This window comes from Podarcis liolepis, assembly GCF_965112155.1.
Source record: "Podarcis liolepis genome assembly, chromosome: 11".
NCBI classification, from domain to species: Eukaryota; Metazoa; Chordata; class Lepidosauria; order Squamata; family Lacertidae; genus Podarcis; species Podarcis liolepis.
The window spans coordinates 55,286,782-55,312,578 of NC_139565.1; the positions used below are offsets into that span (position 1 = coordinate 55,286,782).

Sequence of the window (25,797 nt, forward strand, 5' to 3'; positions counted from 1 at the left end):
TGGCTACATTAAAACATCACAATATATTGTAGTTTCTCAGACAGGAATGAGCTGTGGCGAGACTTGGACTTCTGTGCTCTCATTCTTTCAACGCAGCCACAAGGAGATCAGAAGTTTTCACTTCCATTTTCGATTAACCACAGTTTAGCATGTCATCCTGAACTAAACTCTGATCAGTTTATCCATGGTTTGTTCAGATGGTTTTCAAATATTATTTGTTGTGCTGATTTAGGTGATGGGAGTTGTTGTTACAGTGCCACCTGGAGGGCACAAGGTTGGGGAAGGCTGACTTAGACAATAATAGAGACTTTACAAGTGCAACACATTTTCCCCCAGTGTGTATTTGTGGGAAAGGGTTATGGGGGGGTTGGGATCACAGCCAGATCGCATTAGGATAGATACCTGATTCCTTTTCCAAAGTGTCAAATATGGCTATAAAGGAAAGGATGTATCAAAACTGTTCTTATATCCTTCCTTTGGGGGAGGGGGTCAAAACATTTTTTCCACAGTTTATCCAGTCTTAGTTTCTAACTCTAGACTCAGGAAGTTGAATAGCCTGAATTTGCATTCAGCTCTTATCCAGAATCTTGTGGATAATAAGCTTTAAAAATAAGATGGAAAGTCATAAACAACAACACTTAATCTAAAACAATAGTGTCCCTGCTATCACAGCTCTCCCAAATCTGCCCTAACTTTCCCTTCCTGTTTGTACCTTCAACCGGTACAAACCTTTAAGGGAAGGCGTAAATGCTGTGTGTGGATTTTTTTCTTTTTGTCCGTGTATACACGAAATGACAAATGGTAAAATAGAGGGACAGTCCTAAAGATAAGTACTTATGCCTTCAAAGCTAGATATTATAAGTTTAAAACTGTGCCATTCATTCAATTTTGTACAGTATCTTGCTCTGTTTGTGTCTCTACAATTGCATCCTTAAAATGCTGTATGACTAAATATTATTTAATTTTATTTACGACTTGATACATTTGGGGAGGAGACCCAAAATATCGTCACATTTAAGTAGAATTCATTCTAAAACAAACAAAACCTATACTGATGTATTGTTAATATAGACAATTTAAAATGAAGAATAAAAATGGTTAAAACTACAGTATTATTAAGCAGTAAATACTTTGCAGTTTATTGAGCTCTTTAAGGGATGGCCAGATAACATTTTCTTCAAAAAATATAGAATATTCCCAGTCCCAATAAAGTTTAGAGTGCTTAAGTCTGTTCATATCAGTGGGTATGTGAGTACTTCAGTCTGTGTTGAATTGTGTGCACTCGCTGAGCAATGGTAAAGTAGATGATTTTTCTAATTTAACCCCTATGTTGTATTTTTAGAAGCTGATATTGAAACAGTTTTTACACACAACTTAAACACTTTTCACTTCTTTACTTGTCATTATTACCTTTCTCATGTTTGATTGAACGGTGTTTTGGAAGTAACTAACCTGATTGTTCATGGTCTTTTAAAATTTATTATTATTATTAATAATAATAATAATAATAATAATGAATTTTTATTTATACCCCGCCCTTCCCGGTTTAAAAATCAGGCTCAGGGCGACTAACAGCAAATATAAAACATTGATTAAAATGTGACTTATAAACAGCATAAAATACAACATAAAATTGAGCATCAATATCAATAAAATTCAAAAATTCAGGGGTCATGGGGGGGGGGCGGGGAGAGAAAAGAAAAGCTTCCCTGTAAACTTTCCTGAGTCAGGAAAAAAATATTGCTGCTCGGAGAAGTTTTATTCCTAATTGCTGGAAATGGTAAAGCATGAATTAGAAAGAATACTTGAATTTCCCTGTCCCCTCTCCCTGGGCCCCAGAATACAACAAACTTTTAAAAGCCTCGACCTCCACACATTTACTTAATAGGAGCTACTTTTGAGTTGACACACGTAGGCATGTTCTGCTAGTTTCATAAAACATGCTTTTGCTCCCCAACTTCTCATTTGTGTGTGCTTTGTCTACACTGTTAATGCTGATCATATCTGGCAGGGGAGTGTTAGAATTGCTGATCCTTATGTACCAAGCACATCAAACATGCACCCGCCCCCCCCCCCAATCCCATTGCTGCTGAGAATTGAACTGGCCTTCAGTGTATTCTGCAGAACGCTGTCTCATATTCTTCCATCTCCACATGGAATTAAGGATTCACATATGATCTTTAAAAAAACGCATTCTGTTGTAATTCTGCTTTTTTTAAATGCTTGAAAATTGAGATTGCCCATGGAGAAGTAGAATTCCATCAAGTCATATTGAATTATTTCTCTTCTGCAGCACTAATCACTCAAAAATCTTTTAAATACATATTTAAGTTTGGATAGTCTTTTTTTTTTTTTTGCAGTGCAGTCCTCCTGTCCTACATTAGTTGAACTTGCTCTGGCAGCTGATGTGTATATAAATCCTTGTAGCCACTAAGAGGTTTGAAGTGGGTACTGCCAAACCTTAATGGGGTCTGCAAACCTGCCACAACCATTGCCATCACTGCCATCTTGCTGATTCGTGTATGCTGGAGCCTAGATATATACACATATACATATGCATGTAGATATAGTTTCGCATCCCAAGGCCTCTTCAAACATTTGCTTCCACACAGTCGGCTTTAGAATCGTTCCCATGTGGAAAATATGATGTTGGAATTGAAAATCTACATGGATTTCCCAGGGAAGGTCTCTAATAGGCGATGGCAGGAATTCAGCATCCTGCTCATAGTTTGTTCCTGGAACATTCTATGTGTGTATGTCTCTCTACTTACAATGTAATGTTTTCCAGGTGTATTCTTTCATAGGAACCATTCCCAAAGCGGTTGTGAAGAGGAATATATTGTGTCAGAATTAGTTCTCACTCCTCAGTTTCCTTGACACTTTTTGTCTGTTGAAACATGATACCTGCAGTTGGATGCAGAAATGCCACGGAATACCAGCTGATGGAAAGCAAATGCTGTGTAGGAGTATTGCCATTATGTCCCTCTTGTGGACCTTCCATAGATACTTGGTTGGCCACAATCTTGGCTGGGCAAGATGAAGCTTTGGTCTGATCCGGGAGGGCTAGTCTAACGTTCCTTTGATGAGTTGTTTTGCTGTGGTCATTGTAAATAGAATTGGTATGGGGCAATATTGTCCAAAGGCACTGGCTGGTGGGCATTAGTCCTTACTCTTCTAGGCTCATCAGAAAGAATGTGTGTTGATGATCCACTAAAATTAATACAGATTAAGGAGGCAGGTCCTACTCATAGTTGCAAAACAAATGGGGTCAAAGGGGATGGTGGTTATTTTAATGTCCTGTCTTTAAGGCAGCTCAGTGTGGTCGGGAAGCATTATGTACGTGTGTCAACAAATCTGTTGCATACGCACAACGGAGCTCTTATCACTGAAAAGTTGGCTTTGGACCTGAATTCAGCTTTCTGCGCACTTCCTTTTTCTTCTTTCCTCCCCCACATCACTTTTATTGGAAGGTTTTAGTTTCTTGTTAAAAATGCAGGAAATTCAGGAAATTCTTGGAAACTTCCCAGAATTACTGCAAACAAAATACATATGCTTCTCTCATAATAACCCTAAATAAAGGAAACTATCTTACACTTACTAACTAGACCAAGTTTCCTTAGAAGTTGAACAGAATGTCACAATTTTTTTTAATTATATGCACTTCTAAACGAAGTTGGGCGAGAAATTGAACACTGGATGTGAACCATTAGTCTTCCTGCTCTGGAACAAGTAGTTTAAGAATATCTGGATGTGATTTCTGATAGTTGTAGCACATTTTTCCCCGGGTTAAAATTGTAAGCACACTTTCATGCTCTCAAAAAGTAAAGGTGTATGTAAGAATTACAAGCTGTCGCAGAAGCCAACATTTTGGCCTCTCTGTTTCTTGCTATGTGAGTGCCTATTCTGAGTTTGCCCTTTGATTTGATAAGACCAAAAGAATGAATTCTGAAGAAATAAAGCAAGAAGCCTCCTGGCTGAATAAGTGCTTTGGCCTCACAAGACTTTGTTTTTGTGGCACTCTACTGTGACTCATAGTGTACAGCTCAAAGTTGTGTATGTTTTTCCTCCACTTCACCTTTTCTATTTGCAACAACCTTGTGAGGTAAGCTAGGCAAAGTTAATATATGTATGTACATACGCAGCAGCTCTTGTCAATAGATGGTAAGGGAGGAGTAGGATGCAGGAGCACAGTGTACTCATTACAACGTACTGAGCCCAGGAAATGCTGGTGGCATCCCTGTATGTATGTAAATATATATACCGTATTTTTCGCCCTATAGGACGCATTTTCCCCCTCCAAAAATGAAGGGAAAATCTGGGTGCGTCCTATGGGGCGAATGCAGGCTTTCGCTGAAGCTTGGAGAGCGAGAGGGGTCGGTGCGCACCCCTCGCTCTCCAGGCTTCAGGAAGCATCCGCAGCCTAGGCAGCCCTGCGGGAGGTCCCGCAGGGCTGTCTAGGCTGCGGATAGCAGCCTGCCGCCCGGCGCGAGGGGCGCCCTGAAGCAGAGCGCCCCTCGCGCCGGGCAGACATCCGCAGCGTGGGGAGCCCTGCAGGAGTTCCCTGCAGGGCTCCCCACGCTGCGGATAGCAGCCTGCCACCCGGCGCGTGAGGCGCAGAGCGCCCCGCGCACCGGGCAGACATCGGCCAGCCCCACAAGCTTGGGGGACAGCAGGGAGGCGCAGCGCCGCCATCCCGCTGTTCCTCAACCTGGTTCGGTTTCCCCGACCTGGTTTTGGGGGGGAAATTAAGGGATTTCCCCCCCCCCCTTTATTTCCCCCCAAAAAAACTAGGTGCGTCCTATGGGACGGAGCGTCCTATGGGACGAAAAATACGGTATATACACATACATATGTCCTAAAACAGCCTGTGAACTTCTGGGGTGTATGCCCTGTTGAGGTATGATCTGGAAAAAGATTCTTTTTGAGAATCTTGCCTGCATACTTCTGGCCTATTGTGTTGTCTTAAAAATCAGCAATTGCCTCCAAGAATGGCTGCCAGCTAAAAAAAAATTACCGTATCTTGGGATATTTATCAGCACTGGTCTCAATTATTTCAGAGTTAGAAGGTTCAGTAGTTTGGGGGGGGGGTCCCAACTGTTACAAAAGCCCAAACTATGTGGTGCAAAAATACCAGTTTAATTATATATCTTTCTGCATGGAGAGCAGCTGTTACATTGGAGAAAAAAGCTTTTAAAGCATTTCTCATTTGAACCATTGTCTTGTCTTAGAGACAGAGAAAAAAATCTGTTTCAATTGTTTTGAAGCTGCTGCACAAGTTATTACACAAGGTGATGTACATGAAATGTTTTCATAACCTTGTTTATATCTGTCCTGACGCCATGTCTAGATGTAGAGGTGCCTGATGTATAGAGAGCAATGAAATGCAGTTTTTCCTTCATGTATTTCACCTTTCATCCACTTACTGTCTTTGACTCTCTGTTTGTGTAACCCCATCCCCTTCCCCAGAAGCCCATTGTTTAAATTTACCCCAAGTAAGTTTTTGCATTGAAGAACTTGGAGAGTTATTTCATGGTATTTGTATTGGGGTATAGCTCAGCCTTGTAAATAAGACCATAAAACAAAGAGTGCTCTTCCTGTGTTCTGAGAGAATTCTATTTTGTCTGTCACTTGGTATTATGATCCATTTTGAGGTTAAGAGTATCATGCAGACCTGTTATTAAATAACCATTGACCAAGATTTATTAGAATTCTGCAAGGGGGGAAGGCTTTGAGGAATGGGTGTTCATACCACAAATGACATGAATTCATGGCTCCACAAGTCCTCTACCTTTTCATTTAAGAAGGAAATTACTTACTTATAACTTCCTATTGTTCCTCTCCGCTGAAAAAGCTTACAACATTTCCATGCACATTCTTATAGCCCCAGTGTAATTTGAGTCATCTTGAATACATGGGATTAAAAATGTAGAGGCACCTACACCATCTGCATAATTTCCAAAGTGGTGCCATTATAGTGATCCTAAGATGGTTTCCAGAATGTCATAAAATAATTATTAAAACACAGAAAATAACAGATCAGCCTGAAAATACTGAAAGCAGAAAGTGGCCTCATTGGTTCACCCCAAATGCCTCGAAAAATAAGAATGTTTTTTGCTTGGCAGCAGAAACCCATCAGAGTCTCTGCCACTAAAACTTCCAGAAGCAGAATTCACAGTCAGGGAGCCAAAGAAAGGTCTCTTGCATGTCATCCCACAGGGCCTGGGGTAGATGATATGGGAGAGGAGGTGTTAGACAAATAACTTTATCTGTGTTCTATGACTGCATGCTGAGGTACTGTCTGTCATCCTACAACAGTGTCCTGTACCAGCAGAGGCCCAGAGGGTGGCAACATGAGAACGGGCCTTTTCTGTGGTGGCTCCCCATTTGTTGAATGCTCTCCCTGTGCCTTCATTACATTTCTTTCGGCACTAGGTGAAAACATTTCTCTGTAACCAGGCCTTTGTCTGATTAAACATGCTAAGGCCTTTAAAGTGTGTTTATAGGAGTCGGGGGTCGTTGGATATTGGTTTGTTTTTGTTCTTGTTTTACTATATATTTTGTCAAAATAAAAAAGTTCCTTCCAGTAGCACCTTAAAGACCAACTAAGTTAGTTCTTGGTATGAGCTTTCGTGTGCATGCACACTTCTTCAGATACCTGAAGTATCTGAAGAAGTGTGCATGCACAGGAAAGCTCATACCAAGAACTAACTTAGTTGGTCTTTAAGGTGCTACTGGAAGGAACTTTTTTATTTTGACCATGGCAGACCAACACGGCTACCTATCTGTAACTGGAACTATATATTTTGTGTTCTCATTTTTGTATTTTTATGTTGTGAACCACCCTTTGATCTTTGAATGAAGAAGAGTGGGATGATGATGATGATGGGCTACAAGATTGTGGATCAGCATGTCTAGACTATTCTTATCCAGATATTTATTTGATATTTCTCCTCAACTTTGACCCAGAAAGATCCCTACAGTGGTTTACATAAAATAATAACACGTACTTTTATCAAGCTGCTTCTGACCATTTTAGTTTGTCTGCCCTTACTGATCTTATCACTGAGGAACACTGATAAGCTTCCCAGGAGCCACAGAGTTTCCTGGAACCCAGACAATACTGTCTGCCCTAGCTGGCACTAAAGTTATTCATGACAGAGCATAGTGATTTTTTTCTTTTTTAATGGTAAAATAATACTCTTCATTGAAGTATGAAGATCCACCTTTTGAAATGGAAAATTTTCAGCACCGCTGCCGGATAGACTAGTTGGGCTGAGATGTATTGCCATATTAGACCCACAGAATAAAGCATGGAAAATAAGTAAAGGTGCTGATTACATCATTGTAAATTGGTCTGCTAAAAGGTGCCACTACTTAGTTAGAATCTACGAGAGTAAATACAGTCTGTTTGCCTGTGGATAATCACCATTGGAAACCGTGCCTAGATAATGTTTTTTTCTATTCTGCTTGTTTCTTATAGGCACAGGACCTGAATGTGATTGAAGAAGTCATTCGAATGATGTTAGAGATAATCAACTCTTGCTTGACAAACTCACTACATCATAACCCTAACTTAGTATATGCACTGCTTTATAAGCGGGATCTCTTTGAGCAGTTTCGAACTCATCCCTCTTTCCAGGATGTAATGCAGAATATAGATCTGGTAAGTAAAAATAAACTCTTACGAACTGATCTTCTACAATGCCCTTTATAGTAAAAGGTAAAGGTAAAGGGACCCCTGACCATTAGGTCCAGTCGCGGACGACTCTGGGGTTGCGGCGTTCATCTCGCTTTACTGGCCGAGGGAGCGGGCGTACAGCTTCCCCGCGGGTCATGTAGCCAGCATGACTAAGCCGCTTCTGGTGAACCAGAGCAGTGCACGGAAACGCCATTTACCTTCCCACCGGAGCAGTACCTATTTATCTACTTGCACTTTGACGTGCTTTTGAACTGCTGGGTTCTTAAACTTCTTTTTGTAGATGTGGATTTTGCTTTTACAATTGTTACATTCATTGTGGAAAGCTATTTGTATTTTTATTTCATTTTTGTGCAGATGCATGTGGTTCTCACATCATAGAGGGGGAAAGTGATCATTTCTGTATAAAGCATCTAAATCCTGTGGGAATTGTACAGAAATTTTAAAAAACAGATAAATGCCTGCAGCATTATATCCAAACACCCACAAAAGGTTGGAGAGGGGAGAAGAAAATATGCTATTCAGATTCAGATTCAAATATGCTTCAGATTCAAGGTCATACATACTTGTTATGAGGACCAGGTAGCCAAGGCAATAGTTACCCCTGCTGTCTCATCTCTCTGTCTGATGCTACCTATACTATGGTAGTAAAGCATAGCACACAGATTTTGCCACTAGACAGATGTGCGATTACAAGAATTTATTTTTTAGAGATCCAGAGCTCTTAGATCTGTCCAGAGAAACATTTACAGTGGTACCTCGGGTTACAGACGCTTCATGTTACAGACGCTTCAGGTTACAGACTCCGCTAACCCAGAAATAGTACCTCGGGTTAAGAACTTTGCTTCAGGATGAGAACAGAAATTGGTGGGCGGCAGTGGGAGGCCCCATTAGCAAAAGTGGTACCTCCGGTTAAGAACAGTTTCAGGTTAAGAACGGACCTCCGGAACGAATTAAGTTCTTAACCCGAGGTACCACTGTATAAGATCTGATCTCTTTGTGACAAAGTTCAGGGACCTAGTGGCTTGCCAGAATTAATTACTAAGATGCACAAGGTGCAAACAGCTGAGCAGCTGAGAAAGTGACAAAGCAGCTTATCAAACTGGACTGGCAATGCTATCCAAAATATAATCCCTAATAGCTGAACTCCATGTAAGCCTGAATCTGATAAGGACTGTGGAGGTAGGATAGTACCTGTAGGTTTTTCATCTGAGGGCCAAACAGCAGCATGGGGAGTGATACCCATCAGGAAAAGTGGGAGAGGTTGTTTTGTTTAAAAAAATAATAATATGTGCTGTAGTGCACATTGAATTTAGAGGGTCCTTCCACAGCTTTTATTACAGATCTGCAGTCAGAGATATCGCAGTGTCATGTTTAGTTTGACTGTAGGTTATAAATAAGCAACTGGGAGCCTCAGAACCAAACTTGTCCCCTGCAGGTTGTCAGCTGTCCCTCCTGGAAAGTGTACAGAAGGAGTGATGGCAATGAAATTTATTAGCCTTCCACCCGACCTTCCCATTTAGATAGTCCTATGGTGAACTATTGTGTTTCTGAATTGATCAGGTCAGCTGTTCAACAGTTCAACACTAAAGTTTAAAAATGTTTTTAGGTTGCCTTTGTTTTTTTATACTGTACTTCTAATTCTATTCTCATGAGCCCTTGTGGAACTATCAGGTGGCACAGAACAGCAGCTGCAATGAAAAAGGAGGTTTTTTAATATATCATACTTTTCTTGAAGGCTGCTGTGATAAGAATATCTGCTTTTCCTCTTGCAGAGACACCAGACAAGACAGGAGGTGGCAGAGCAGGCACTCTGATTACTGCAGGAGAGATAGATTTATTTATTTATTTGCTTGTTTTAATCAGTTATACATTGCATTCTCTGCCAAAAAGGGGCACCTGAAACAGCATATTTTAAAAAGCTAAAAAATGTCTAATTAAAACATTATCAGCCAATGAATCACGAATGCTTTATCCAATCCCCCAATCAAAGCCTATATAGGAAAATAATCATCATCAATTGCAATGATGGTATATTATCATCAGTTTATTGGAACAAATACATCCATTCTTATTTGTGCAATAAACATCAGATAACTTGTATAACACATGCCAAAAAAAAGTCTGAAAGCCGTCAAAAAAGCAGAATCTGAGAGCCAACCAAAAATATAACAATAACTGGAAAAGGCTGGATCTACACTAAACACTGGAAATCACAATTTATTAATAACTGTCTAGCTAAAATATTTCAGTAAGGCAGTCTGTCAAATGTCATTACAGCCATTATTTGATAAACTGATTTTATAGAAATATTTTGCCAGACATTTCTGTTTAAAAAAGAAACAAAAGCCATTCCAATCTTTTCAAACATATTTATTTAAGATATTTTCCACCAGCCTTTCCATCTACAGGCGTGTTTTACATCAAAATAAGTGTGTGTGTGTGTGTGTGTGTGTGTGTATTAAAATAATAATACCAGAGTTGCAGAATATATAACTTTAAAACAATTAAGAAAAAGCCAGAACATCAGCTGTTCTGCTTTCCCATACATCCTATAAAACATTTACTGTTATAGAATCATAGAATTGTAGAGTTGGAAGGGACCGCAAGGATCATCTAGTCCAACCCCCTGCAGTGCAGGAATCTTTTTGCCCCAAACCCACGACCCCGAGATTAAGATTCTCATGCTCTACCGTCTGAGCTATCAGTTTTCTCTAGTTGAAGTGGATGTCAGTATTCCCTGGTGTTGTAAAAGAGGGCAGCTGGAAGATTGCGCATTACCCTATAACTGTCCCTGGAAGTTTGGCTGGGACAGAGAAAAAATACCTACACAAATGAGGTATGCTGTGCTGCTCATATTCATAAGCTTGGGTATTCGTGCATTATTTGCATAATATAAGAATAATTCGGCCTGGATTTGTGGGACTGAGCTACAACTGTGATTTTGTGCAGATAGAAAACATATGGTTCACTTAGCAACCAGGAATAGAATGATTTCTGTTTTCATTTACTGCTCAAGCCTGTTCCAGAAGTAAATGGATTCCCATTTTGAGGGATGTGATATACACTTTCTTACTGGTAATTGTTAATGGTGTACTGATATCCTAAATGTTACACAAAATTGGTTACTTATTATTTTTGTTGTATTGAGGATCTTCCTGCAAGATGGGTAATTCTTATAAGGAACTTGAAAAGCATTTGAAAAAGTGGGGGGGGGGGAATCAAACAAGTTAAGAATGACTACAGCTGTTTGTTGAAGTTGCTAGCTGTTGGCTCTTAAGGATGTCTTTGTAGGCAAGATGTTAACTTACTGTGAACACAGATTTGTTAATTTATGGGGACTTAATAAGACTTATTGCATTAAAATAAGGAGTTACTTGCAATTCCTGAGCAGCCGATACCATTAGAGAGTAGCTTTCTCAAGACCAATACATTACCATTGAACACTCCAAAATCTGTGTATGTGGATCTACCCTCTACCTTCTTTTTCATGGGCTTGTATTGTTATTTTTATTTATTATTCTAAGAAACTTCCAAGACATTTAAAACTTAAACGCAGCTACATTCTACCATTAAAAACAGAACAAAACAACCCCAAAACAGCCACAGGAAACTTTGGTAGTGCACTAATAAACATCACTTTTACCTGCCACCAAAAAGATGATAATAGTGAGAGCTTGTATAGCACTGATGAATGAAAAGTCCACTATTAAAATCTTACATTTGCCATAAACTCAGTAGGTGGTTTTAGACAAGCTGATCTCTGACTCAGCCTCCCTCTCACCACAGCATGAGGATAAACTGACATACCTTGCTAATGTGTTGTTGGATTACTATGATAATGTATGTGAAATGCTTTAAGCACTCTAATGGGAAGGAGAGAGGTAGGGGGAAGAAAGAGAATGGAGATGGTGAAAAGAAACTAGGTGGCCTCATCCACCTATGTGCTTTGAATTTGTTGGAGGTGTGGCCTTCAAGGAAACAGCTCTGAGGATGCTCAGAACAGAAGTACTGGCTCACAGGTCTACCAGAAGGGTAGATCTGCTAAGGTTAAGGTTTGTGGTAATTAAAACCTTTACACGATATTTGCTTAGGATTTGCAGTCGACGGTAATTAGGATCAGCAGAGCAGTTATTTCTTTACAGGAAGGGATGCTTTTCTGTTGAATTTTGTTCACTTTCTACTTTAAGCATATTCTGAAAAGTCTTCTTTGCGAGCCTGGCAGGTCTCCCTACTCCAAAAGAGAATCCCTGTACTTGCCTGCAGCAACAGTATGTCTCATTTGAATCCTGGAGTAATCAAACCATCAGCTCTCTTTTGTTTTACTAATAGGTTGTTAAGGGCCTAATTAGGCTTAACAGCTTCAGTTGGGTGCCTAGCTCTGCATTGCAAAAGCATCCCAAGAACATGATTGCCATGCAGTAAACCATTTCCTAGTCCTTGGCTACGATTATCAAAGGAATGTTAACTGCCTTCAATGACATGGGCATTGTTTCTCTTCTTAAGATAGGTCTACCTAACTTCTCAAGATTGCATGTTTAGAGATGTGTCAGCGGCATTTCTAGATCTACCTTCCTTTATGTGATATTGCAAAACATTATCGTATAGGCCTTGGTGTGTAAGATAAACTAGCCAATGTAGTCTTCATGGTTCTGAGAATTATCATGAAGAGTAAATAAAAACCCAAAGCAATCATTACTCCTGCGATTTCCTGTTTTCTTAGGAAACTTTGTTCCTGCTTCAGTAGTCAAAAAAAGCCATGTGGCAGATAGGAGCAGAAGCTGAAAATTCGCTGAACTTTGCGGTCTTTTAGCTGCTATGCAGTATTGCTGAAGTATGCATATGTACATTCTTGGATCATGGTCATAGTGTATAGGAACAAGTTGAAGATGTGGAAATAATAGTGCTTAAATTACCTGGAATACAAATGCTAAATACTGTTTCTAATCTAGCATTTATACCTGATAGTTGAAGAATCTCAATTAAGAAATGACTCACTGTCATAAATCAGCTGGGTAGGTTTTTATATCCTTAAAAAAAAAAAATCTTGTGGATAATATTGTAAAAACCAATAAAAAAAATTGGGGGGGGGGGAAATCTAGTTGGCAGATACCCTGACATTGTTTAATTAACCTGTGCTTCCACTTATTTACAGACAGAAGTGTATGTGTGTGTGTATATATAATATATATTTCCCTGTTCCATTCCAGGTGATCAGCTTCTTTAGCTCCAGAATTGAGCAGGCTGGGGCTGAGCTGTCTGTAGAGAGAGTTCTGGAAATCATCAAGCAAGGAGCTGTCGCTCTGCCCAAAGACAGGCTCAGGGTGAGTGCTAACAAAACCAGTCAATGTGTAGCATGCCACAAAGCAGCACTTTGAGGATAATTTTCTTTCTTTAGGTTACAGCATTGCCTGCTGTAGAGTTCTACTATATTTGAGTTCCGGTGTTTGTATGGATTATTAATCTATAACGGAATGCGCAAGCATGCTGTGAAAAAGAATGAATGGCTATATAACATTGGTGTAGAAATTATCATTTCTGTGACTGTATGCTTCTTCAAGAACCCTAATGAATTATATGCACATGTTGCTACTAGAGATGTCTTGTGACTACAGTAGTACCTTGGTTCCCAAACTTAATTCTTTCCGGAGCGATTAATCTGTTCCAGACTTTTAAAAACAACCCCTAAAAAAGCAATTTAACATGAATTTTATTATCTAACAAGACCATTGGTCCATAAAATGAAAGCAATAATCAGTGTACTATACTGTAGAATAAATAAGGCAGTATTGTAGATGATAAAATTTTAAAAAATATATATTTCTTACGTGCACTGATGATAGTCATTGTTTGGATGGGGGGCTTTTATCCATTTCTGCAGTCACACAATCAATCAATAAATCAATCAGTAGCTGAATTGGGTTCCACACAGTCACAAAAACAAAGTCACAAGCCACAGTCACCAGTCAGTCCCATAAAACAAAGAACAAGTCACAGTCAAAAAAGCGAAAAAGCCACACAAACAAAAAACGCAAAAAAAGCAAAAACAAAAGCTCCAAAAATCACCTCTGTGTTGTGTGGGTGCTTGGGACTCAACAGCTGACAGACTCAACAGAAAGCCTCTGATTAGCAGTGGGGGACTCAATTTACAAACGGAACACACTTAACAGGAAGCGGAACATGTTCTGCTTCAAAGGCAAAGTTCACAAACTGGAACACCCACGACTGGGTTTGCAGCTTTCTATTTCCAAGTTGTTAATAAACTTAGCTGTTCTAAAACCAGGGTACCACTGTATATAGCTTTTTATTTTATTTTTTTATTCATTTCATTCCTATGCCACTTTATATAATTAAGAAAAAATACATCAAAGCAGTTTACAACACATTAAAACGTCAAATAGAACAATCCAGAATAAAAATTACTAAAGAAAGTCAAACATTAAAGTATACATTTAGGCCAACAAAGTAACAGGAAACTAAAATATTATTTTAAATATTTCAAAGTAAAATGTTACAAAGGAGGTAAACTACAGAATGCACATTTGATGCATCAAAGTTAACAAAAAAAAGTTTTATCTTAAACCTTTCAAAAGAAAACATTACTAAAGGAAGTCATTTTTTAAATGCACAATTAAAACAGCATAATTAGCAAGAGAATAAAATATTATAAGCATAGGACATATCTGCTGCTGTTGCTGCCAGTCCTGCCAATGGTGGTTCATGGTGGACAGCTCTTGTGGAAGCACGGGCTCAATGACCTGGGTCTGCACTAAGAGGCAGCAGGATGGTCTCTGCCCTCTTCAGCAATTTGTGGGTTGTATTTATATACATTTTGCCCTTCCCTGTTTTGAAGCTCAGAGGCATGGAAACGAACTCAAATAAATTAAAAACACACTGGAATGTAAAATAGCAGCCCGGACCAAATAGTTCACTCTTTCCCCTACACTTGGTGAGGAAATGAGAACGTGCCTTCCTTCTGTGCCTCTGGCATTTTTCAACAAGGTGTATCCATGTCAATATGGTTGATCCAGATTCTGTGGTCAGTTTTCTCTAGGAGATCTGTCACATTGTTTGAGACATTGTAAATTGGATTTTGCACAAATGCATTCTACTCATCCATTGGACCAGTGTGTGGATGTTCAGTGGCCTTAAGACTGTGAACTGGCTTCCCAGGTAAATAAGGGGTGTTTCTTAATTGCTCAATAATTCTTGTAAACCACTTAGAGGTTTATTACAACCAAGTGGTATAAAAAAATTATTAAATAAAATAATCTCATGGCCCACCTCTGATCCCATAGTTCTAGTTAAAATTTGTGGCCCCATCACTTCTACACTGTCTCCAATTTCCTTCTGCTTTCCGGTATGTAAGCTATCTAGTCCTTTAAGGTTGCAGCACTTTGTAGCAAGAACTCTTTACTTTAGGTTTTTGGGATAGGGAACCTTTATACCACACTTTCAGAAGAAAGGTACGCAAGAACTTTTGGAGCTTGCTACTTTTTACTTCAGAGGTGGGTACTTAGATTTAAAATGTAATACTCCCCCACTGTCCATTTTGGCAGCACCGAGACTCACCAGTTATTCACCTGCTACCAGGTTATTCAACATTAAAGGAAGTATTAGGAGCATATTTTGGGACGCGGGTGGTGCTGTGGGTTAAACCACAGAGCCTAGGACTTGCCAATCAGAAGGTCGGCGGTTTGAATCCCCGTGACGGGGTGAGCTCCCGTTGCTCAGTCCCTGCTCCTGCCAACCTAGCAATTCGAAAGCACCTCAAAGTGCAAGTAGATAAATAGGTACCGCACCGGCGGGAAGGTAAATGGCGTTTCCGTGCACTGCTCTGGTTCGCCAGAAGCGGCTTAGTCATGCTGGTCACATGACCCGGAAGCTGTATGCCGGCTCCCTCGGCCAATAAAGCGAGATGAGCGCTGCAACCCCAGAGTCGGTCACGACTGGACCTAATGGTCAGGGGTCCCTTTACCTTTAGGAGCATATTTTAGGGTATACTCCCAGATTCTTCCTTTGTCGCCTTGCAGCTGGGCTTGAATTTGAGTAACGCCAAGAAGTGAAGACTCAAGGGCACACTCTAAATGCACTTCTAACTCCAGCTGTAATTGGGTGTGTCTTAAATTTGGTGACAGAGTGTTGTATCCCATGATTGTCCTACTCAGCATAGAGCCTTTGTATGTTGTTCAACTGAGCTTTACTCAGAGCAGGCCCACTGCAATGCATTTATCTAACATAGCCATGCTTCTTATTTTTCCTGGGTCTGCTCTTGAGTAAAACTTCATTGAATACCACTTGAGCTTAATGGACATGACTAACTTAGCTCCATCAGTTTCAGTGGGTCTATTCTGCACAAAACTTGGTTTGGTACAACTCAGGAAAAGGGTTCTAAACTCAAAAGGCACCAAACTGTACCTTTCTTCATATATAATATGGCCCTGCACCTGATATCAGATTATGTGCAGGTGGATGTGGCTTAGTGAAAACTACACATGGGACAAATGGAAAGGCCTGGTAGGTCTCAGTAGACCTGTGGGCCTGAGGTTCCCCAATACTGCTTTACTTCCTGTCACCCCTGAAAAGAAGAAGTTTTTTCCCTTCTCAGATTTGAATAAAAAGTCCTTCAGAAACTATGTGGGTCATTTTACAGAATGAAAATAACAAAATAAAACCCTCAGATCTAAAGGCAGAACTGTGTTAGAAACCCAGTTATAAGAACAGAAGGCCTCCTAGAATGTTAATTCGATTTTTCACTTGACATTTTTGGAGATGGAGCCATCATTATATCCCAACATGAATCTAGAATTGTACTCACTGGCCTATTCCTAAAAAGTTAGATAGAGAGCTGATCCCCAATATCTCTATGTGTATGTTCTGCAGAATCTCACCAAGGACCACAAAACGTTGCATCAGAATGAACAGAATCCTTCAACAATTGGCAGTTCATAAAAACAGACTATCCTCCCACACGGAAACTCACTGTGAATTAAGATAACGAGGATTTGCTGCTGTTTGGATAATTGAGAAGAGAGCATTTATACTGCAGATGTAACTAAATACATTTGTCAGATGTTTGTTTGCTTTCCCAATGAGCACATGTGATGTGTGTTTGTCACACACTTTGTGGAGTAGGCAGGCCCCAGGCTACATTGAGGAAGATTAGATGCCAGGCTAGTAGGTTTAGTGCTAGGCTAGTAGGTCAGCTCTTGGTTTGGATCCAGTCAAACCGTTGTGGCGTTCTGTCGAAGGAATCTGGTGTCAAAGTGAACCCTGCGTAGAGACGCATCATGGCACACATTTGGGAGGAAGAGGGTGGAGGACGTGTTTGACAGTCAAGTGTTTGAGAATTGGAAACTCCCTTAGCATCTTCACCTGACTGCTGCTCAAGATAAACGTGATTATAATTAGCTGTTGCTTTAAAGTGTCTGCTCCTGGCCATGCGCTATGCAGGGTAGGGAAAGTCCAAACTGGGTAATTAGCCTTCTTAGAAGATTCCAGCAGAAGCTGTGGGAGATAAAGTAGCAGGTGTTGAAATAACCAGGTCTTGGATTTCTCCCTCACCCTGTGGAAGGAGATAAATGAAGCTAATGCGCCTGGGTCTTGAGGTGGAAGCCGCAGCTTTCAGAGATAGAGCTGTCTCCTTTGCAGACAGGCAGCCCACATTACAGGCTCCTTGTTTTATTGCAGAAGATTATTATTAAGAGTAATTTAAAGATCAGAGTGATAACTGAAAATTGACTTCAGTGTCTACCCCACCCCCAGCCCCAAGTTCACAGTCTTTTTTTTCCCTCTCTCCCTCCCTTTGGGTGAAATTATCTGTAGTTTGAGGATTAAGAGCCTGAGAGGAGTGAGACTGTGTCTGGAGTCTGGAAGTTATCTCAGGGTTTTCAGGGAAGTTAGCCAGAAGATAGCTGCACTTTTTTTTTTAAGTGGGAAAACCTGTTCTGAATGCCAGACGTTATTAACTGGAAGCTGACATTTGAGTTCATAGAATGAGCAACATTTAAGAGATCACATTTAAATGCTTTTGAAGGAAACTTCCCGCTGGTAAGCCATTTGAAGAGAAAACATTTATTTTACAAATGGTTTTCCTCTGTTGAATTTCCCAGTTTTATTTCGCAGTGTGTTGCCTAGTTTTTTACACCTTCCTTTTCTCTTTCATGTCTCTAACATGCTTTCCAATATGTTCTTATGTTGCCCCTTGCCAGCATGGCATGAAGTATGTAGTATTTATTGAAACTTGTTCTGCTTAACAGAGCACTAAAGCCTGCTCTGTAAAAATAGGGCCAAAAGCCAGGGCTGGGGGGGGATGGGGCTTTTCTAGCCCATTCCTTTGCAGATTCTTTTTGTCTCCAACAATCCAAAATGCTGATCTCTCTCTGTGTTTGTGTGTGTGTGTGTGTTTGTGTGTGTGTGTGTGTATGTGTACATATGCACAGCCTGGTTTCCCTGCTTGGTGGCTTCAAAGTGTACCTGTATTTTATAAGAAACCATTTCTTTGATGTGCTAAAGAGATGAATAGCAAATGGAAGCAGCATTATAGTGACAACTAACAAATTCATGATCCCAATATACAGGAATCATGCCAGCTCCAAGAGAGAATTTTCTCAGAAAGCAAGTCAAATTGATGCCATCAGGAAAATTAGTTCATTGGGACACAGATATTTTATTAGGAGCTATGGCTTCTCAGTGGGTGATGCTTGCCTCTCTCAAGCTGCTTTGGGGTTGTTGTTTTCTTAAAATCATGCAGTATGTAAGTTCTATGAAGTAAATAAAATGGACAGGTGACAAGAGAAGCAAGGCACCAATTGCATCATAAATTGATTTTTTATTTTATTGTTATTTATGCTTTATAGGGACGCGGGTGGCGCTGTGGGTAAAACCTCAGTGCCTAGGGCTTGCCGATCGCATGGTCGGCGGTTTGAATCCCCGCGGTGGGGTGAGCTCCTGTCTTTCGGTCCCAGCTCCTGCCCACCTAGCAGTTCGAAAGCACAACCAAGTGCAAGTAGATAAATAGGTACCGCTTTATAGTGGGAAGGTAAATGGCGTTTCTGTGTGCTGCGCTGGTGCTGGCTCGCCAGAGCAGCTTCGTCATGCTGGCCACGTGACCCGGAAGTGTCTCCGGACAGCGCTGGCCCCCGGCCTCTTAAGTGAGATGGGCGCACAACCCTAGAGTCGGACACGACTGGCCCGTACGGGCAGGGGTACCTTTACCTTTTATGCTTTATAGCGTTTTTTATGCTTTTTTTTTGTAGCATCAATTAAGTGTTTTAAATTTGTTGTTAGCCGCCCTGAGCCCGGTTTCCTGAACCAGGAAGAGCGGGGTATAAATAAAATTTTATTATTATTATTATTAGTGCTGGAGTCCTGTGCACATAAACCGAAAATGGTCCAACAGAGCATAGAAAAGCACTGCATTGGACACCTCAGTTTGAATTGCAACAAAAGTGGCATCCAAGGGACTATTTGGTGGGCATTTGCCCCTAAAATCTAACTCTGAATCTTTACCTCTGGAATTCTTCAAACAAACATTCTGAGAGGAAGATTCCTTAAGAGCCATTGCTGTTGAGAATGAATTTGAATTCCTATTGAGAAGTTCACCTTTACCACCCTGGAAACTGTTCTGTCCACCACAAAGCAATCATCAGCACCATAACTTTCATGCTTAAATCTCATGTAGCCAAGCTGAGATCAGCCACTTCCTCAGCAGCCAGTACAGAAGCCAGTCAGGGGTTCTGCTCTGCCTACCCAGTGGCCAATGGTTTGCCATCCCAGTCCCCTTCCATGCTGCTGCTGAAGAAGTGAAGGGACTTAAGCTGGTGAAGCAAGACCTGAGCACTCCACTGAGCCAGCCCCACCAGCTGTCTTCCCAAGCTGCAAGGCGAGAAAGAGGAGTCCCTTTCTCAGTGCAGTATGGAGAAAAACTTGTGAGAGGGTGGGAGGAATGGAGACACAATAGTGTGTGCATACTTTGGCCCCATCCATTCAGGACTTTGGCGTCACCCACTGTCCTCCATGCACTTTCCCTCAGAAGAACAATGGCTCCCCAGTCCTGGAGTAGACAATATTGCAGTAGATGGACTGGGGCCTCACCCTGTACAAAGTAGCTTCATATGTTGATATGAAGTTGTTGGTTAAGAGAACACATTATTAAACATTATTTCCATGCAGCAATCCACAATGCTGAAATCTGAACTTTTTTTAAAAAAACAAATAATCTAAAGTAACCATACATTGGCTAGTTGTTATAGAACGTTCATAGACTAAAATAATAGCTTTTGTGTTTTCATTTCTTGAAATTTTTAAATGCCACCAACACACCCAGTAAAATACCTTCTCCAGTAAACCTCTGAAAGAAATTATTTAATTGTTTCTCATTCCAAGGATTGGTTTATTTTGTTCTTATGAAGATAAGTCCTTTTTCCACATAAGGTATTGGTTACGTTAAAATACAATATTGGTCAAAGGATTGCTTGATGTTACAGCAGTGGTGTTTATCATGACATCCACAACCTCTGTGTGACTCTCCCAAAGAGAGCTCATTCATGTTGTAACTGCAACCTTATTTATATATTACTCTCAAAATTTGAAAAGGAGGACATGCACTCCACCTCACCCCAGGTATCGTCTGAGTCTGAAAATCAACATATATTAATGTAGACCTCAAGGAAGGGGTAGAATCTGTAGAAGGGCTGTAGGAAATTCATTTTTCAAATATGGCTAAACATGAGAACTCAAGCACCTGAGGTTTGCTTTTATACTGTAGCTGTCAGTTAGTTCCAGAGTTTAAAACAGCATTTCTACCTCCATTTGGTTGAAGGGCCCACTGTGGGATTTGTCTTATGGTAAGGCGATGTCGGGGGGGGGGGAGAACATCTCGGTAGGAGAAGAATTAAGACAACTTACTAGCATTGCTGACCTATGCAAGAAAGAAGGAGCAATTTTATTCTGCGTGCCATTTTGGCATTAAAGCTATAAAATGCCCTAATGCTTTTCTGGCTCTCCCACTGAAAAGGAGTGCAAACATCACTTCACGGTTGCAACACAGGAAAATGTGCATTAGCAAGACGCACTTGAATTTCTGCCACTGAAACTCCTTGAGATAATATCCGGTTTTTACTGTAAGCATGCCACAGAGTTCTCCAATGGAATACAATTATCTGGCTTTCCAACTTGCAAGGCAAGGAGCCCCCTCCATAAAACATTTTCTTTGTAGACCAAGAGTAAATAGATCTTCAACCCTGTTCCTGTCCAGTGTCCAAGAATGTGAGGCGTCATTGCTTAGCATTTCAAAGAACTGCAGCTCTTAAAGGTTATGAGCTACCACTAATTGTTTTCAGGGTACAGGAGTTTGATCTTGAAGCAAGACCATCTTTCTTAAAAAGAAAGACTTAAATAGTTGGATCTGTTTTACCTTAGAAGAGAGAGAAAAGATGGTTGCGAAGTAGTTTTGAGAGGGGTAACCATGTCAATTCTTTGCAGCCAAAGCACCTTAAAGATGAGGTTTTGGGCTTAGTTTTGTCACGTCTAATGAGTATTTGGCTTACAAGAGCTTAAGCTGCAATATATGTGTTTATAAAGTGCCATGGGGTTCTTTGTTGTTTTTGTAGTTCAGAATGCAGGAAAAAATATGGGAGGGAAGTGGAAAAAAACATTGAAAGAAACTGATAAGCAGCAGTTTAAGATAAATAAGGACTTCTTCGCATAATGTGCCATCAACATAGTACGCAATTAATTGTGGTGGCAGGTAGCAGCAATGCGTTTTAAGAGTTGCGGTTGAATACAAGGTGGGTAGGGCTCTCTGTGGCTGCTAGCCATGATAGCTAAAAGGGGAACATGCATGTTCAGAGATCCCATACCTCGACTACCAAATTCCAGGCTTTTACAACAAGTGATTGATAACACCGTCATAACCTGCTTATAAAATTTCTAGGACATCTGTCTTGGCTACTTGCTGTTGACAAAATCCTGTAGATCTGGAACTGCCATGGCAATTCTCATATATCAGTTCAGCACTATGGACTAAGTACATCAGAAATGAGCCATGAATTTGCATGTAAACTGACACACCAGTTAAACCAAGTGGTGGAAGCCAGCAGTATTCTGTTGATCTTACTCCTAAATAGTTACACCCTAATTATATTTGTTGGGACGCGGGTGGCGCTGTGGGTAAAACCTCAGTGCCTAAGAATTGCCGATCGCATGGTCGGCGGTTCGAATCCCCGTGGCGGGGTGAGCTCCCGTCTTTCAGTCCCAGCTCCTGCCTACCTAGCAGTTCGAAAGCACCCCTAAGTGCAAGTAGATAAATAGGTACCGCTTTATAGCGGGAAGGTAAACGGCGTTTCCGTGTGCTGCGCTGGTGCTGGCTCGCCAGAGCAGCTTCGTCACGCTGGCCACGTGACCTGGAAGTGTCTCTGGACAGCGCTGGCCCTCGGCCTCTTAAGTGAGATGGGCGCACAACCCTAGAGTCGGACACGACTGGCCCGTACGGGCAGGGGTACCTTTACCTTTAATTATATTTGTTACATGGCTGGAGGAATAACCAAAGATCCTGGAAAAAAATGTGTTCTATATGAATTGTGCACACAGTTTTATTGGCTGTGCCTTTTTATAAGTAGAACAGTTTATACTTGGGAATTTGGGAATTTTTCTAACTTGAGGGTGCAGCTAATTGACTGCAGATTCAACTAGTAATCTAGCCTACGAAGCCCAAATGTACTTGTGTTATGAAGGGCCTGAATTTTATAGGATGTTTATTGTTTTTACTTTATATATTCTCCTTTTCAGGGGTCATCAGGGTCATACACATACATACAGAAACTGATATATCAATTATTATTTTTGAAGGTGAGGTTTTGTTGTTTGAAAATATTTGTGGCTTTTGGAATTAAAGTAGCAACCTACCAAGCAATCCAGTTATCTGTTGCTTCAAAATCGATGACTTTGGACATCTTTTCTCTAGCAAAACATATATCCAAATGTACCATCTCAGAACCTGCTCCCAAAATACGGGGCTTATTTTTTTAAATGAATAATGAGCAATAAAGCCAACTAAGAGTGTTGTTTTATACAGTCATGCATTTCCAGTGCATTGACTTAGAACAACACTATAGGAAGTGTGTTACATCCTCTTTGTATTCTTAAAGAGCTGCCACACGTGTGTGAAGTGCTATTGCATTGTCCTTCAATAAGAGCTCTAAATGGAGTCTGGCAGTTGCAGTGTTTTGCATGGTACTCTTTGGCTCAGCAGTGATAAGCAATAGACAGTCTGGCTCCTTCAAGGAGTCCTTCAGCAATGTCTGAGCCCTCAGCAGTTCCAAAACTCTCTGGCTGACTTTCCCCAGTGGACCATTCATTTATCAGGAAATGAAATTGGTTACAGGATTCCTCCTATTGCCAAACCTCACTGACGAAATCTGGTTTATTGCTAGCTTCAGAAACTGCAAGAGTACATTAGCTGGCTTAGTCTTGCTCTAAGTTTCTTTCTGACATCGTCTGAAAAGAAAACCTGTTCTGTTTAGATTGTAAAGATTCAGGACATTTGTTTGAATATCTATATTCTCATGATATAAACCAATTGATAATTCCATGTCCCCAACAGTTTCATCCCTGAAACTGGGAATCCTTTCTTTCTTACATATTTCTTCTTCAAAGCTGAAAATCTTTCACCTGCTAATACAGTCTGTTTAACAGTCTAAACAAAATTTTGTCGCTGTAGATCAGATTATGCACACAAATGAAGAGGGTTTTGGGGGGCCAGGGGGAGGATGACTGCACACTATTTTAAAGCAGGTAATCTTGTTTATATGTTTGTGGGGTGAGGCGAGACAATTTGTTGTAGCTGTGTGCTTGATTTAATAATTTTTACCTTCAGCCAAAGAAGCTTTAAGGGGCTTACAAAAATCAGTGGTAGGACAATCCCTGCCCTCAGCTTGACAATTTAAAAGTCATGACACACAGATACAAAAGGATGTGGAGGGAGGAATAAAAAAAAAAAACAAGCTCGCATACAGGTTCTTACAGTTGCAGTTCTTGTAATGACCAGGTGAGAGGGAAATCCTTCAGGTAGCCTGCTGGAATGTCTGCTACTAGGTGATGCCCAGGGACACCTGGTCTCTCAAAGAGGCATTTGTCTCTCTAACAGGGACACAGGTTGTTGGGAGATGTACATTCAGTAACCATTGTCATTTTCATCATTTGGAGAGTGGGGGGAAAAGAGATCCGTGGTTGCTTTTCAGCCTACAGATATTCTCAGTTACGCTGAATTTTATAATGCTGTTTTACAAGGGATCCAGTAAACAGTCTGGACGCCCCTGATTCTGCAGCACTGCTAACCTAAAGCAGGCGTAGACCTGGTCATGACCACTAGGATATCCATGTAAAAATGGATATAATTAATTATGAAATTCATTTTAAAAAAGATTTGCAAACATGAGTCTCGAATTTTCTAAAAATCACTGCTTTTATAAAAATAGTATTAGCTGAGGTGATGGTGATTATTATTTGTTACATTTGCAGACTGCCATTCACCCATAGATCTCAAGGAGGTTCACAACATAAAATTGCAGTTAAAAAAATACATAAGGGGGGGGATCAACAAATTTAAACGGGCATCGGGTATCAGACAGCCAAGGTCTAGGTGAAGAGTATAAAGAGTATAAACCTATTTGTAATGAATTCTATGCATTAATGTCCAATTCCATACACAATATTTTCTGTTTGGGAACTGTTTCGTAGTACTAAATACATAAAGAGAGTGGTATTCTTCAGGAGCACACACATGTATAAATTTGCAGCCAGCCTGATTTTATGCAGGCCTGCACCATTTATAATGTGGCAGCATTTGCTCATGAGAGTTATATTTCCAAATGCCTGGATTAAAAGATGTGCATCTTTTATTGTCTTAAAGCACAGCATGGACATGAGACTGTTGGAATAGGTGCTGCATGACCTGTATATATACCTAAGATCTTTGAAGCATACACTTACAAATGTGCAGTTTAGACCCCTAAATGTCTGAGGAGCCTCCATGCATAGAGTACTTGTCCACTTAAGAACATTTGCCACAAGATGGTGGCTGCAGGGGCAACTTTGAGGGCAGGGCGAAATGGGTGGGCCCATTGCCATGTGATGTGGATCTTTTTCATATGAGTAACACCTGGAGAGAGCTGGAGTTTTGTCTTTATTTGACTTCTCCCTATTTCCATGCTGAATCCTAATTTATTGCATTATCTCCCCATCTGTTTTTTTTAAATAACTTTTTTTGTCAATTTTGTGTGTTTTGCCAACTACTTACAGGAACAACTTCTAGCTTCTTCCTTAATGTAACTAATAGTAGTATTAGGGGTTCAAATTTTAGCTTGTATCTTATCATTTTCATAATGCCAGCTCACATGAATTCCCCAAATTTTGCGAAAAAACACCCTTAATTAGTTTTCATCTAGTATGTGATATGATCCAAAAATCAATATACTTTATAGCCATGTTGTAGTTGTTTTCTCTTGTTTATTAGGGATGACTCAGTGGATAGTTTAAGAATCTCATCCTCTGTCTGTATACTTCAGCCCATCTTCCTAACATTTGCTTCTGCAATCAGCTACCCTGTGACCTGCTGGAGATATTTGGCTGTCTAGTTTGCAGTTTCTGAGATTTACAGAGTCTCACAAGACCAGTCCTTGTCTGGTGCCAAACTAGTGGCCTTGCTCATTGTCTAGACCCTACAGGGATGAAGCCATTTAAAATAAAGGCTAAATAAGTGATTCGGTCTTCCTGAGTAACAGTTAATCACTGACATTGTCAAGAATTCTATAAAATCATGTTTTCAAAGCCGCCACAGCTGTTAAAAACAAAATTACAAGCCTTGTTAGTATAGCTTCTTCCCTTTATTTGAAGGAAAAAATTAATAGCAGAATTCCTGGAGATGAGAAGCTTTCATCCAAAGCACAAAAAGGTCACACCGCCTTCTTCCAACCCCACCTTTATACCTCAGTTTTGTCAAGCCGAAAGTGGTTTCTGTTTAGCTTGCTTTCTGTTAGAATTGGATTTTATTATTATAAAATTTCTGTAAATCTTGGGGTTCATTTTGCTTTTAACTGCCC

General features: G+C 40.4%; 1 protein-coding gene across 9 annotated transcripts in view; it reads left to right on the top strand.

The window, feature by feature from the left end:
* DYM (dymeclin) overlaps positions 1 to 25,797 on the top strand; it is a 161,324-nt gene that overhangs the window by 114,684 nt on the left and 20,843 nt on the right. For 8 of the 9 annotated variants that reach the window (XM_083465904.1, XM_083465906.1, XM_083465900.1 and 5 more), the window contains 2 exons: positions 7,481 to 7,663; positions 12,907 to 13,020. In XM_083465904.1, coding sequence (XP_083322030.1) covers positions 7,481 to 7,663; positions 12,907 to 13,020 — 297 coding nt within the window. Of the gene's footprint in view, positions 1 to 7,480; positions 7,704 to 12,906; positions 13,021 to 15,662; positions 18,065 to 25,797 lie in introns of those variants that run through there. The other variant, XM_083465908.1, reaches the window with a different exon arrangement.